The sequence below is a fragment of the Lacerta agilis genome, chromosome 3, assembly GCF_009819535.1.
Source record: "Lacerta agilis isolate rLacAgi1 chromosome 3, rLacAgi1.pri, whole genome shotgun sequence".
NCBI lineage: Eukaryota > Metazoa > Chordata > Lepidosauria > Squamata > Lacertidae > Lacerta > Lacerta agilis.
The window spans coordinates 108,239,047-108,254,037 of NC_046314.1; the positions used below are offsets into that span (position 1 = coordinate 108,239,047).

A 14,991-nucleotide genomic window follows, 5' to 3' on the forward strand; every position below is an offset into this window, starting at 1 on the left:
AATTTGGTTAGCAAAGGATAAAGCTTACAAGTACTAAGGCTTCATTTAGCAATCATCAGAGGCACATACTTGGCTCCGAGTTCCAGTGAATTAACAACAGCGCTACACACACACACAAACAGAGAGAGAGAGAGAACGTTTTGTTCCAGAAAGAAATGAGCAAATCAAATGGTCACAGACTTGTAATTGCTGATGAGAGAGAAATAAGCTGGTTAAGATGTGGCAAAGGTAAAAATGGGCTGTTGAGAGGTGGAGGAGGGAAGAAATGTGATTGAGAAAACGTTTTAAGCCCCGCTGATTCACCAAAGGTGAACCGCTTAAAAATTGCTTCCTTATTTGGTATGAATTTGCACATTCATAGCACTTCAACTTCTGCAAAGGGCTTTCTCTTCTACTATACCCATTCTACAGGCAGGAATTTGAGGCCGAGAGATCCCGAATAGCCCAAGTGACCACAGACCTCCCACATCACATGTGGCTTGGCCCTCAGTATGTAGGGGGGATCATCACAGCTGGCTGCAGGATGTCTGTACAAAACCCAGTTCAAACACAGACTCAATACCCAGTGGCATAGGAAGGGGGTGGAGGGGGCGGGCCGCCCTGGGTGCCACTCTGGGAGGGGTGACAAGATGGCCCCTTCCTACCCCCCAGCTGTAGAGTGGCCAACGGCATGCATCCGAATGGGCTGCCGCTCTCGTGCTCTGCCCATACGGGTGGCACACATGCGCAGTCACTACGGGATGCCACACATGCGCAGTCCGTACGGGCTATGCCTCCCCAGGTGCCGGAGAGGGCTCCTCCGCCACTGTCAATACCTGGCTTTGCGATACTCGTTCCTTCATTTCCCCCAACTAACTTCTCAAAGGCTGAAATGGCACCATTATGATTCCACTGCTGCATCGCTCATTGCAACAAGGTGCATTTATATATTTCCCTTCTTATGTATTTTCCTCCTCTTATATGTTGTCCTATGCACTCCTAGGCATTATGAGGAGAGACGGGATCAGGGATTGGGGAGAAATCTAATTCGATTTGCATTTAAGGGGAAGCCTACCTATTTTGCACTTCCCAGAACAATATGAGAGCCAAAACATAGCCGTCCTTTGGAATTCTCAGAATTTTGCAGTGCAGTTCTCCAGCAGAGTAAGTGTTCAAAAATGTATCTATTGGGTGAGAGTGTGGCTAAAAATGCACAGGTTAGTGAAAATGACAGGCCTGAAAGTAGGGATGACACATAAGGGAATTCTATTGGCAGTGAGTTGCACTGAGCAAGTCACCACACCAAAGGCTCAGTCTCTGTAAAGGCTGACTGAAATCAGGCCTCTGGGGGACCACTCACATGGCCCCATCAGGAGATCAAGGTGGAGCATGAGGAAGAAGGTGGTCCTGCCGGTATTTTGGGCTCAAGTTGTTTAGGGCTTTTTGAATGAACACGAGATCCTTGAACCTGTCCCAGAGGCAAGCTGACTACCAGCACTCCTCTTCCCCAAAAGAAGTAACATGTTGCTAGTTAGTAGTTTTTCTGTCTTCTAACTGTTGGGTAAACACTCCTGGGGTGGGGGATGGCAGACCCCCAGTGCCTCTGAGCATCTCCCATTAGACACGTCTCTTCAGTCCAGACTGCCTCTCTGCGACACTTCTCGTATGCAAAGTGCACACAAGTCTTCTGGCATCACGCAGCAAGAAGAAGGAAACACCCGTAGATCTAAACTACGTTTTATTCACAATATATACAGAGAACCCATCAACACGTCTGTGCTCTCCAAGCAATGGCAGAACAAGCAATGCATACAGCAAAAGTGAAAGTGCAGTACAATAACACTCTCAGACGGAAGAGATAAGACAGTCTTCTGTTCCCACACTTCTCAGACACTCATGAGATTTATACTAATCAGACTAGCCAACGCATCGGCTGCATAAAATACCAACACTAACATCACACGGCCATTTGCAATATGTAGCAGCATCATGAGGGCAAGCCATCGACAACAGCAGTTTTCAGTTTCAACCATTAGTTTAAAACCAACAGCAGCTTTTAAAAAACAAAAACAAAATTCCAGTCACACACAGCACATTTACCTGGGGCGAAAACATCTTCGGAGTTCTCTTAAAAGCTAGCAGTAATGAGGCCCTATGAACTTTGGGGCGTTCCAAAGGTGTGGAGCCGGCACTAAAAAGGTCTGGTCCTCAGTATCCACCCAGCTTAACAGCGTGTATTTGGTATCATCTCTTTCTCTCTACAGAGAAGGGCCATAGCTGAGTGTTAACAGCATCTGCTTAGCTTCTGTCCCCAACATCTTCAGGTAGGGCTGGGAGAGACTCCTGCCTGAAACCTTGGTGACTGCTGCCAATACAGTGTTGACAATACTGTAGGTGGTCCAAACACTGGTCTGACTTGATAAAAAAAACAACAACAACTATGTTCCTATGTCTTTGTTTTCGGTCAGAAGCTTTGTGGGCAATCACAGCGGTGGCCAACTAGCAAACTTTGCTACTATTGCTGCCGCCACCCGTACTCCTCTAGTAAACCCACTCACCTGCCTCCCTCCACGTCTGGTGGTAAAAAGAGGAGCGTGGAGTGACTGTCCACCTGTATGGAGGACATCAACGTGACAGGGACATCTGAGGGACCCCACCTGGAAACCTGGAGCTGACCCTGGGTGCAGCTACCCAATGTGCACCTGGTGGTCCCCAAATTGTCAGTCCACCTGAATGTGCCGAAAGAGTGCTGATGGTGTGCGCCGATTTCTCCGAGTTGTCCTAGGTTCACTCATCGCTTGCTGTGACGACTCTTAGCGCAGCAAAGTGCATGAAACCTCAGCTCACCTCTTTCCCCGCTGTCCCACAGCCCTATTTTTAGCCTGTTTACCGCACACTGTATATTAATCACTTCTGACAAACCACAATAGATTTGCCATCCCGGTCTTTCGCAATTCACACGCAGTCCCGGTGCGTGCGCATATTGAAATCTCCGGCGAGCTGCAGAATGGAAAGGAGCGAAACCCTCGCACACGGCCATTCATTTTTATTTCATAGGTTGCCTGGCAGGTGAGGTGAGGTGATCTGCATATAATAGAGCTGCCACCTCAGCAGCAAAAACAAGTCTGCCAACTCCTGTTGAGCTCACGGCTCTGCTGTATCCACATGCCTGCTCTTAAATCCAACAATTGCCCTTTGGGTTAATATGACACAACACCACTAGCGAAGGTGTAGTACATCTGCTTGGCATGCAGAAGGTCTCCGGTTCAGTCCCCAGCATCTCCAGCTAGGCCTGTGGGAGACTCCTATCTGAAGCCCTCAGGAGTTACTGCCAGTCAGTGTGGGGAATATTAATCTAGATGGACCTTTACGGCATCTTACTTTATTTCAATGAAACATATATTTTGATTCCATATTTTAGAGATAGTGTTGTTATCATCATCAATGTTAACTTGAAAAGGCAGTTTACAGAGCTTAAAAGAACCACCCGCAGAGACATGAACAGCAATGATGAAATGGTAGGTTTTATGTATTTGTTTTCAAATAAAACCCAAACCCATCATTTTCACTAATGTATAAGTAGCAGGAACAGATACATAAATAAATAGCTCAGGGGATGCTCAGAAATTATCCACAAGGGCTAATGCAGGCTGCTTATCCTACAGAGTTAGCCTTCAAAATGCTTCCAGAGTTAAAGTCCTGATATTAAATAACTGCGCTATATGGAGACAGCCTCAGCAACTTGGGGAGACTCAAATTCTCAGTCTGCCCATTCTCCCCCAACTTCAACAATGCCTGCTAATAGCAAAGCTGGGCTTTGAAAGAAGAGCTTGGATTTGATATCCCGCTTTATCACTACCCGAAGGAGTCTCAAAGCGGCTAACAATCTCCTTTCCCTTCCTTCCCCACAACAAACACTCTGTGAGGTGAGTGGGGCTGAGAGACTTCAAAGAAGTGTGACTAGCCCAAGGTCACCCAGCAGCTGCATGTGGAGGAGGGGAGACACGAACCCGGTTCACCAGATTACGAGTCTACCTCTCTTAACCACTACGCCACACTGAGGCTGTCCAAGGTGTTGCCTGCAGAGCACTGAAGAACTCAGAATTGTTTTCTGTTAAGGTACAGCAGTGGAGGATTTAACTCCCCACCCCACCCCCAAAACTAGCAAGTTTCATTTAAGATTTTTGAAAATCCTACATTGCTTTGCTTCAATTACAGAAAAACTGCTCTTTACAACCCTGCAGGCAGCATTCTAGACAGCCTCGCGTTGAGAGGCCAGCAAAGCCTTTCGGAAGACAAAAACAACCATCGGAAAGAAAGACTATACATATTTCAAAAAACGAGTAACTAAGAATTCGATGCACCCTATAATGAATGAATGAGTGTGTGTGCACACGCGCTGTGGCAGTTCACAACATAAAATGCCTTACTCAGCTGTCTCTTAATTATTTTAAGGTAAGAAAGAGACATCAATTTCTTCTCCCCTCCCCATGAAGTATTATGGAGGAAAGTGAATCCCTTTTACTTTCTGCACAAACACCTGGACCAATTTACCCGCAATTTGGCAGACTTAATCTATACACGAGGGGCTCATGTGCCGGTAAATTTCAGCTACTCTGGCCCAAACTGGGGAAGGTGTAGCTATTTTTAATTCCCCATTGCAGTGAATGGGAGAACAGAGGGCTTCCTTTTACACAGAACGGCTCAGAATCTGAAACACAGCTCAAAGCAGAGTGTTCACAGGGCGATTCGGAAACAGATTGGAGGCTTGTTTTTTTTTTAAGACACATATGCAAAGTGGATCTGGGGTCATGTGTGTCCCTCTAGTTTTTAGCATGTGAATCTGAGCATGGAGAAATGTGACTTCCAAACGGGGCCTTGAGACCAGTAGTTTAGATCCTGTATAGACAGAGGGGGGGAATGAGTCAATAACACTAAATCTTCGAAGGCTTGGATGGCTTCTAGCTGCAGCCAACACTTGGAAATACGAATCCAGAGAGCAGGGCAGAACAGAATGCTTCTACCATATATCTTAGAGTAAATGCATAGCTACTGCTCTGAAGACACCCAGTCAGAAATCACCTGTCGGTGACTAATTCTGATTTCGGGTTGTGACAAAGTAGACATGTGTGTATAATCAGAGTTCTTTTCTTTTGTCTTTTTTTAATTTTAGAATCAACCTTGTCCTATGTTAGGCAGCTGGAAGCAAGAGTAAGACAGCTGGAGGAGGAAAATCGCATGCTGCCCCAGGTGGGTGATTTCCTATTGCTAGGTACACTAGCTCAGGTCCCTAGCTAGAAGATTGGCACAGGCTCCCGTTGTTGGTGTTTGACCCCATCACGCTAAGTATCAAAGCCTTGATTGAGCAGTTGAGCTTGAATGAATCTGAATGTGTTTCATGAGACAGGTAGCCAATTTACATGTCATCAGAAGAGTTTGGATTTGATATCCCGCTTTTCACTACCCAAAGGAGTCTCAAAGCGGCTAACATTCTCCTTTCCCTTTCTCCCCCACAACAAACACTCTGTGAGGTGAGTGGGGCTGAGAGACTTCAGATAAGTGTGACTGGCCCAAGGTCACCCAGCAGCTGCATGTGGAGGAGTGGAGACGCGAACCCGGTTCCCCAGATAACGAGTCTACCGCTCTTAACCACTACACCACACTGGCTCTCAGGGTTCGCTGGGGTCAGCAGCTCAAGCGACAACAGGCTCAGGGCCTCCAAGTTCATCAAGGAGGAAGCCTTGAGGCTGATGAGGAGCCGAAGGTAAATGCTGTAGCCAAAGCAGACCAAAAAGGTCTTAAGTGACAGGTTCAGGGTGGAAAGAAGAGTCTGAGAAGGATCTCAGGTTGCAGGTCCTAGGGCTGATACTTTATAGAACTAGGTGGCACTCTGTGGGGTCCCTGGGTCACCTGACCAGTGCTGAGTCAGGTGGTATGGCTTGCAGTATTAATGACATCCTGTCTCTGGGTAACCCAGTATGGTCCACAGGGAATAAGGAACTTGCACCCAATTGGTAGGAGTCGTGATTTAAAAGCTCATGTTGGATAATGGTTTCCTGTAATAGTGAGCTCAGGTGTGGTGAAGGGTGCCGGCAGAATTGGAGCCAACATGACAAGTCTTAAGCAAGATTCTTAGAGGATGAGGTCATGGATGCTGGCCATGGAGGTCGCAACAGACTTCTGCGATGCAGCTCTCCCCTCCTCTCTGCTTTCCTGCAGTACCTCATGCTCCCTCAAGATCTGCTTCAGAGAATTGGAGGACCTCCTGGATCAGATTTTGAGAGTCTGCACAGAGGGGAAGGGGAAGTCCCATTGCATGAGTGGAACTCGGTGCATGCTGTGTGGGACACAAGCCATGATAGTATCAGAGGCTCCGGAGGCAGTTTCTGGAGAACAACAGTGAGAGAGGGGGATTGTCTTCAAGTTCTGCTGGTGGACTTCCATAGGCATCTTGTTGACCACTGTGAGAACAGCAATCTGTTCTGGATGATCCTTTATTTCAGTCCAGCAGGCTTCTTCATAGGCCTTTACTGTCCCTTCCATAATACACCCTCCAGTTGTTTAGTGCAATGACTCATTCCTGTCTGCCCTTTGGTACCCCTCTGATCATATCTGTGAAGAATGGACCTCCCTCCTTTGTGGACTTAACAGCACGGTGCTTGGTTCCTCCGTGGGCGATTTCTCCCACGCTGGTATAAGGGAATGAGTGAAGCCTTTTCACCCACGTGGTTAACAACCAGATGATGTGGGCAGCAGCAGGGCCACTGCTTCATGCAGATGACTTCACACATTCCCTTACTTGTGTGAGATCCACCAGTCAAGAGAACAGCAAGTAAATATGCCAGGGGTGTTTGTCTGTCGTATTCTTCAGACGGTTGTGAAAGGTTGGCAGCGGTAGTCCTTTTGAAGTGCAGCTTTTGGCACTTTGTGAGCTGAGCTGGGCTTGATTTTAAGCACAAATCTCTCTTTCAAGAAAGCCGAAACCTCCCATTCCAGCAATCAAATGTGCTCGCATCCTTTTGTTTTAATTTTTCATTAATGAACACCGTCAAGCAGATGCGCTTGGGGTGTTTCAGATTAAATACTTTCTCACGCTTTATCTCTGCCGCCCCCCCTCCCACTTCCCCAAGTGTTGCTACTTCGCTAGCAAAATCTCACTCGAGGCTCAAACCTGTGTTGTGGAATGAATTTTTGATTAAAAGAAGTCTAAAGTTACCAACGGCCGGCTTCAAGCTTTCATGAATTTGTCGGTCTTCTTCTTCTTCTTCTTCTTCTTCTTCTTCTTCTTCTTCTTCTTCTTCTTCTTCTTCTTCTTCCAAAGCCCCATTGCAGTCATCCGAAATCCAGTTGTCATGGCACAAATAATTAACACAGTTCTGGAGCTTTCACTTCTAAGCCTTTTCAGCAATTTCAGGTGGGATTGGAGGGCGGAAGAAGAAACTCAAAATTTTCAGGAACAGATTAAAGTTAAAAATAAATCAGAGGCAGTAAAGGTGGAAATGGTAGTGTTCTCTTTTTAAAAACACTAAACTTCTTTTTAGAGAAAATTTCTTGATCCCTGCAGTTGGTGGCTAGCTGGCCTGCCATGTTATCATATTATTATTACATCAACATTGGTGATTTATTAACCTCCTTCTGAATGCACCGCTGGACAATGACCACCCGAGCCACTGTAAGCAGCTGAGCCACTGCTGCTTACAAACAAGTGGAAGGAGAGGAGTGAGGCGGCTGGACAGTTGGTGCAGTACAGAAGCCCAACCCATCTCTCTTGCCAGTACATTTGTTGTTGTTGTTGTTGTTTAGTCGTGTCCGACTGTTCGTGACCCCATGGACCAGAGCACGCCAGGCACTCCTGTCTTCCACTGCCTCCCGCAGTTTGGTCAGACTCATGTTGGTAGCTTCGAGAACACTGTCCAATCATCTCATCCTCTGTCGTCCTCTTCTCCTTGTGCCCTCCATCTTTCCCAACATCAGGGTCTTTTCCAGTGAGTCTTCTCTTCTCATGAGGTGGCCATAGTATTGGAGCCTCAGCTTCAGGATCTGTCTTTCCAGTGAGCACTCAGCGCTGATTTCTTTCAGAATGGATAGGTTTGATCTTCTTGCAGTCCACAGGACTCTCAAGAGTCTCCTCCTTCTGGTCTGGAGGCAAGTACTCCTCCTGCAGGAACTTAGTTCCCTTCGCCTCTCTGCTCTGAGCCTCTGCAGCTCAGGAGAGGCTGGTGGGTTACCGGACCCAGGGACAACCTCAGCTTCCTCTGACGGGGCTGAGAGTGGAGCAACTGCAGGCAATGGGTCCTCCATCCCATCAGGAGCCAGAGCAGACTCAGCAGATGTCTGCACCTGAGGATCCAGCACAGGTGAGGACCCTTCAAGCTCAAGCCCTAGCCCCGGCTCAGCTGGTTCCGGAGGCAGGGAATCCTGTGCAGGCTGGGTTCCCTCGGGTTAAGCATCCGAGTCTGAATCTCAGGCCATCACAGTAGGTTTTCCATTTGGCCAGGCTGTGAGTTAACGAATGCCGTTGCTCCCAGTTGGCATGAGACTGGACAGGATCCAAGCTGCTTCTATGACCGTAGATGGCAGTTTTGGAGCAAGTAAACAGGCTCTGCCCAAGAATCACAGCAGGCTGCTGGATCTTTGTCCCACAGATCATGTCAAAAATGAATTGGCTGGCTGCACAAAGGCATGTGTGTATCATCACTTTATGGCAGCGCTCACCCAAGCACAAAGCTATGCGAGCTGGCTGGGTGGAAATATAGTTTGGAAGACCTGGAAATACAGTACGGCTTGCGTTCGGAGAAGCTAGAAATGTGCTTTGCAGGAGTTGCCCACAAAGGGTGTCTTGAAAACGACATGCATGACATAAAGCAGTTTCTCTGGAATCATCAGAGGCCTGTTTTCTGTTTTGGTGTGGTAATCACAGGTTGATTCCTGTGCTTTTTGTGCCTGTATAAAAAGTTCCTAGTGGTCACATGGGAGAAGAGATGCTGGTGTGATGGCACACAGTATGGAACATTCCTAAACATTCTAGTTGCTGATGGGACACAGCTGTCGGGATGTTTGCAGTTTTGTTTCTGTGAGGAAAGAGAAAGTTGGCAGTTGTGACTTGGAGTAAAGCCTCACCTGTGCCCCAGGGACAGAAGTAGCTTTGTGGGATTGGACTGGGAGTGAGATCAGGTTGTGAGAAGCTGGAACATTAGGGGATGGGGACTTCCGGCGGCGACGCAATCGCTGGGTGGTCGAGGGCTGCTTCGGGTCCGAGGCGCCCTGTCCATCCCGGGGGTTAGGAGCCCCGCTACCGCAAAGCGGGGCTCCGGTTGGGGTGCGGGAAGAGCGTCCCGCACCCTGGGCTCCCCGGCTGCGCCCGCGGAGGCTCCGAACCCTTCCCTTGCCCCCCCTGTAAAGGGGGAGTGGGGGTGAAGGGACAACGGAGCCGGGCTTCGGGGATATGCCCCAACCGGGATGCAAATGCGGCGACAAAGCCCGCGGTGAGCGTCCAAGTTCTACCTTTGAAGAATGGAGCTAAAGGAACCCGGTGGTCGTGAGTAATTAATTTGATCAAAAACCGAGCTTTTGGAACGATCCGGGGGGAAGGAGAAAGGCAGCCTGCCTCCCTCCCTTCGAGTTAAAGAAGCTAACCAATTTGAGTGACTGCTGCCACAGAACTGGCTACAAAGTATTTAAAATTGATACATGAGACTGGCAAACTTCTTTTTTGGGAAGTAAACTAGTGGAAAATATCTCCATTTAAAGTTGCGGTATTTGCGCTCCAGTTTAGGAAAATGGCGACGAACAGAGAGACAGGAGTAGAAATTTGATACCCACTTCCTCCCCCTCTAACAGTATGCTGGGCTTCGTCCTTGAACTGGTATTGAACTCTGGACTAACGGACGAACAGAGGCTCATTGCTTTGAAGGTGGAACTGCTTTACAGAAAAGTCAAAGTCTTGTGTGGGGGTCTGAAATGGAACCAATTGCCCACAGAGGAGGCTTTTAAAACTTTTAACACTTTGGAAGAAAGTCTTGCCAAAGAGCTGAGAGGGTGGCTGGAAAGATGGAGAGAAATGAGTGAGCTACTTCAGAGAAGAAATTCGCTTTTTGGGGGTGGCAGTCCCAAGGCGACGGTAAGATTTGTTATATCCAGTCCCCGAGGTGTGAGCTCGGGGGCCAGGGACAGAGAATTATGGTTTCTACAAGAAGAAAAGGAATGCTATAAAGAACCGGAGAAGCTGAGAGATGACGAGATGGTCACCCTGGAGCTCGTGGCAAGGAGAGTTTTGGACTGTGCCTGGATCTGTGGACGCTTGGAGAGGGAAGCTACAGGGAAGTTCAGTGCTGATGCCACCAGGAGAAGAATAATGGACAGAGGGGGTGTGGGGTGAAGCATTAAGTAAAACTTAAAGCAGCCTGTCATGGAATTTTGAAATCGGAGGGTGAATACTGTCAACAATATTTTGTTTTATTTTTTTTGTTTGAATATGAAAGGAGATATTTTGAGCTTTTATGTTATTAGCAGCAGTTTAAAGGATAGAAGAGATAGATTTGATACAAATGATCGGTGAAGATTTGTGAGGATACAGTATAAGTAAAGTTAATTTAAGTGGATCAAGTTTATGGATTAAGATGATTAAGATCAAGAGGTAGATTAAGACAAAAATTTGATAAGAACAAGAATAATTGAAGAAGAATTATGATGAGATATTACTACGATGATGCATTGTTAGTAAAATGTTGAATATATAATTGTGCGTAACTATATAATTGAATTTGATTTTCAGGAGAAATGGTTATAAAATAGATTAAGGATATGAATTCGAAGGTGAAAAGGCAGGGGAAGTCAATGGTCAAGATATGGAAATAGAATTTTTTTTTTTTTAAAGAAAGATGCAATAAGAAAACTTGACACTGTTTGTATTTGTTTTATCAGTGTATTTGTTTTGCATTTGTTTAATTGTAGGTGTGGGTGTGGGTATATGTTGTTATAAGAAAAAATGTCAATAAATTCTTATAAAAAAAAAGGAACATTAGGGGATAGGAAGCCTAGAAACAGAAGGAAGAGTACAGCCTCAAAACAAGGGCCACTGTGTTTATGTCACAGGCAGTGACCGATTTGTGGGGGGATTACATTCCAGACCCCCATGCGCATTGCTGGGGCTAATTCTAGACTAATGGACTAATACTGGAAGAAGCAGAAATTGGGCGGATACTTGAGCATAGCTGTCAACTTTTCCCTTTTCTTGCGAGGAATCCTATTCGGAATAAGGGAATTTCCCTTTAAAAAAAGGGAAAAGTTGACAGCTATGTACTTGAGGAATTAATATTTTCTATGCTGTGGTCCAACTGGAAGGGATGTTACTAATAAAGATGGACAAATTTGCCAATTCTCAATTTCTCATTTTTAATTTATTATTATATTTCTAGTCTAATCAGTTATCAAAATTTGTAAACATTTTAGTGTGCATTTGTCTGAAATACACAATTTTGTATGCATTTCCCCCCTTATATATGGATAGTATTGTGGGCAGTTCCCCCTAATATAAAGGGTGGTATTCAATACCGGTTCTACTCAGGGAGACCCTTTGAAGTTAATGGACTTGATGAACATAGGTTCATTAGTTTCTATGAGTCTACTTTGAGTAGGGCGTAGTTGAATGCAGCCCAATATAATTACGCAATCTATTTTAAATAATATATGTGTTTTAATGCACACTTCCCCCTAATATGCATATTTTCCTATACCTTTTTTCTTGTTAGAGAACTGCACTGCACAATTTGTTAATTGGGTCGGTTCACGATCAAATGTGAACTGAATCGAATATCTCCTCCGTTGCAGCAAGAGATTGACTTTTTCTGTTGAACTGGCTCTGTTTCTTCTAATAGACAAAACCAGAAGCCTGCTAATGGAATAATAATAATAATAATAATAATAATAATAATAATCTGGTAATGTAATTTGCCTTAAAGTGTCACCTTTTAATAGAACAATGCAGCAGTGAAAGCTATTGCCAGGACAACACTATCTGAACAAAACAGATGGATTCCACCTTTGTTGCCAGAAGTGTACAAGCAAATGTACAAGAGCTGGAGGAATTGAATCCTCAACTTCCATGGCAACGCGGCAGAAGTCGGACAAAGACGAGGCAGAATGTGCTTATGCAGAGGTTAGGCAATGAATCAGAAAAGAGGGGAATAATATCTTTGGGGGATGATATTTGCAGCGGTGGTGTCAAAGACGGCGGAAATATACTTCATAATTACTTCTGAGCAGGGTGAGTTATTGCATATCCCACTTCTTTTCCCGTTATTGGTTTTGGTATATAAATAGGCTTCTTGGACAGGGCCGGCCCTGTCATTAGGCAGAGTGAGGAAGCTGCCTCTGGTGGCAGATGCTGGAGGGTGGGAAGCAGAGGTGAGGTGTTGTGTATGCCGTGTGGCCTGCCCTTTACGCCCAACCCTAACTGTGCCTTCTGAAGAGAAGGGTGTTAGCCCACCAGCAGTGTTGAAGTATAATCTTGGCTCTCAGTCCATGGAATGGGAGTGGGGGCCATCTTGTATTCCGCCTCAGGCAACGAAATGTCTTGGGATGGCCCTGTTCTTGTTGGGGCCCAGAAAACAGAAATATGCAAGCAAAGACAGCAGAGTATTTCACTGGGTTGCTGCTCCAGAGCCTAATCAACCCCTTCCAGAATGGAAGGAAGGTTACAGTATTTGTGATGGAATAAACATCGATGCTTTGCATCTAGCTTAGTATTGCTGATATTATCTGGCAGCGTCTCTTCGGGGTTTCAGGGGAGGCATTCCAAGTCCTACCTGGAGATGCTGGGATGGAACCAGGGACCTTTGGCACATGATGAAGGCGCTCTGTGAATGAGCGGCCACCCTTCCCCAAAGTTTGACGCAGTCGTTGTAAGTTGGGCAGTTGGGAATGGATGCTCTTGTCAATGGCGAACAGCCTCACTCTTCCGAACAGCCTTCTGCGTCCCAGAGGTATGCAGGAGCTGAGATGGACGGAGGGATGGGGAAGACGGAGAACAGCAGCCTGCAGCATTGGAACTTCTCTGGCATACGTGACTCCCATTCCCTTTGCCCTGAGCAATTTGTGAGCACCAGTGCAACATTATTTAACACAGTTGCACCCTTCTGTCTGGCAGGTCAGTTAGTTTTGATGGATGAAACATTGATTAAAAATCTGGCCAGCAAGTTCTGTCTGCCTTTCTCTTTGGTCAATGGACTGGTTGTTTGTTCAGATTTCTCCTCTCCCTCCTTTACACCTTCCCAGCTGCTTTCCTACAATCTTCTTCTTCTTCTTCTTTTGGTTTTGATTCAACAGTTCTGAGTGTTACATTTTTAAGAATAGAGCACCAGCTGCCCTTTCTTAAACCTGGAGAACCAAGGTGCAAGATAGCATTGCTAACTCTCCCGCGAACTTCGTTTTGTCTTTCAACACCTCGAGTGCTTCCCATTTATCTCCTGTGCTTTTTCGTTCCATTAGTTTATCACCTTGGATCTCACCCTTTGCTTCCCTTGGACTTCAATTCAGCCTCTCCATATATTCCCCCCTCCCTGCTCTCCCTCAGCCTGGATTGTTAAATCTTTTCCTCCACACACACACCTAGCTAGACTTTTGACAGCCTTTTCTATCACACATATTGGGAAAGGAGTACGACAAGGCTGTATATTCTCTCCCTGCTTATTTAACTTATATGCAGAATTCATCATGCGAAAGGCTGGACTGGATGAATCCCAAACCGGAATTAAGATTGCCGGAAGAAATATCAACAACCTCAGATATGCTGATGACACAACCTTGGCAGAAAATGAGGAGGAATTAAAGAACCTTTTAATGAGGGTAAAAGAGGAGAGTGCAAAATATGGTCTGAAGCTAAACATAAAAAAAACTAAGATCATGGCCACTGGTCCCATCACCTCCTGGCAAATAGAAGGGGAAGAAATGGAGGCAGTGAGAGATTTCACTTTCTTGGGTTCCATGATCACTGCAGATGGTGACAGCAGTCACGAAATTAGAAGACGCCTGCTTCTTGGGAGAAAAGCAATGACAAACCTAGACAGCATCTTAAAAAGCAAAGACATCACCTTGCCGACAAAGGTCCGTATAGTTAAAGCTATGGTTTTCCCAGTAGTAATGTATGGAAGTGAGAGCTGGACCATCAAGAAGGCTGATCACCAAAGAATTGATGCTTTTGAATTATGGTGCTGGAGGAGACTCTTGAGAGTCCTGTGGACTGCAAGAAGATCAAACCTATCCATTCTGAAGGAAATCAGCCCTGAGTGCTCACTGGAAGGGCAGATCCTGAAGTTGAGGCTCCAGTACTTTGGCCATCTCATGAGAAGAGAAGACTCCTTGGAAAAGACCCTGATGCTGGGAAAGATTGAGGGCACAAGGAGAAGGGGACGACAGAAGACGAGATGGTAGTTGGAATCTGCTTTATTGTAACTTGGAACCATTGGTTTGAGTCTTACTCTGTGGAGCAGGAGAAAACAAGCTTGCTCCATCTTCCATGTGACAGTCCTTGAGATATGTGAAGATGACTTCTCAGTCTCCCCTTTTCCACACTAAACATACCCAGCTCCGTCAACCACTCCTCATAAGGCTTGGCTTCCAGCCCTTTGATAATCTTTCTTGCTATCATCTGCACAGGTTCCAGCTTGTCAATTGTGGTGCCCAGAATTGGACACAGTATTCTAGGTGTGGCAAATCTTTTTTTTTGCTGGCAAATCCATTCTTGACTCATGTTAAGCTTGTGGTCTACTAAGACCCCTATATCCTTTTCACATGTAGTACTGGCAAGCCAGGTGTCCCCCATCCTATATTTGTGCATCTGGTTCTTCCTGCCTAAATGTGGAACCTGACATTTGTCCCTATATCTGAAGGAGCGTCTCCACCCCCACCAATCTACCCGGACACTGAGGTCCACCGCCGAGGGCCTTCTGGCGGTTCCCTCATTATGAGAACCCAAGCTACAGGGAACCAGACAGAGGGCCTTCTCAGTAGTAA

General features: G+C 46.1%; 1 protein-coding gene across 3 annotated transcripts in view; it reads left to right on the plus strand.

Annotated features, from left to right (window-relative positions):
* Positions 1–14,991, plus strand: part of CCDC85A (coiled-coil domain containing 85A) — a 146,179-nt gene that overhangs the window by 107,259 nt on the left and 23,929 nt on the right. For 2 of the 3 annotated variants that reach the window (XM_033145120.1, XM_033145121.1), the window contains exon 3: positions 5,153–5,229. The exons of the other annotated variant lie outside the window; for it this stretch is intronic. In XM_033145120.1, the coding sequence (XP_033001011.1) occupies positions 5,153–5,229 (77 nt within the window). The remainder of the gene's footprint in view (positions 1–5,152; positions 5,230–14,991) is intronic. 3 annotated transcript variants of the gene reach the window in all.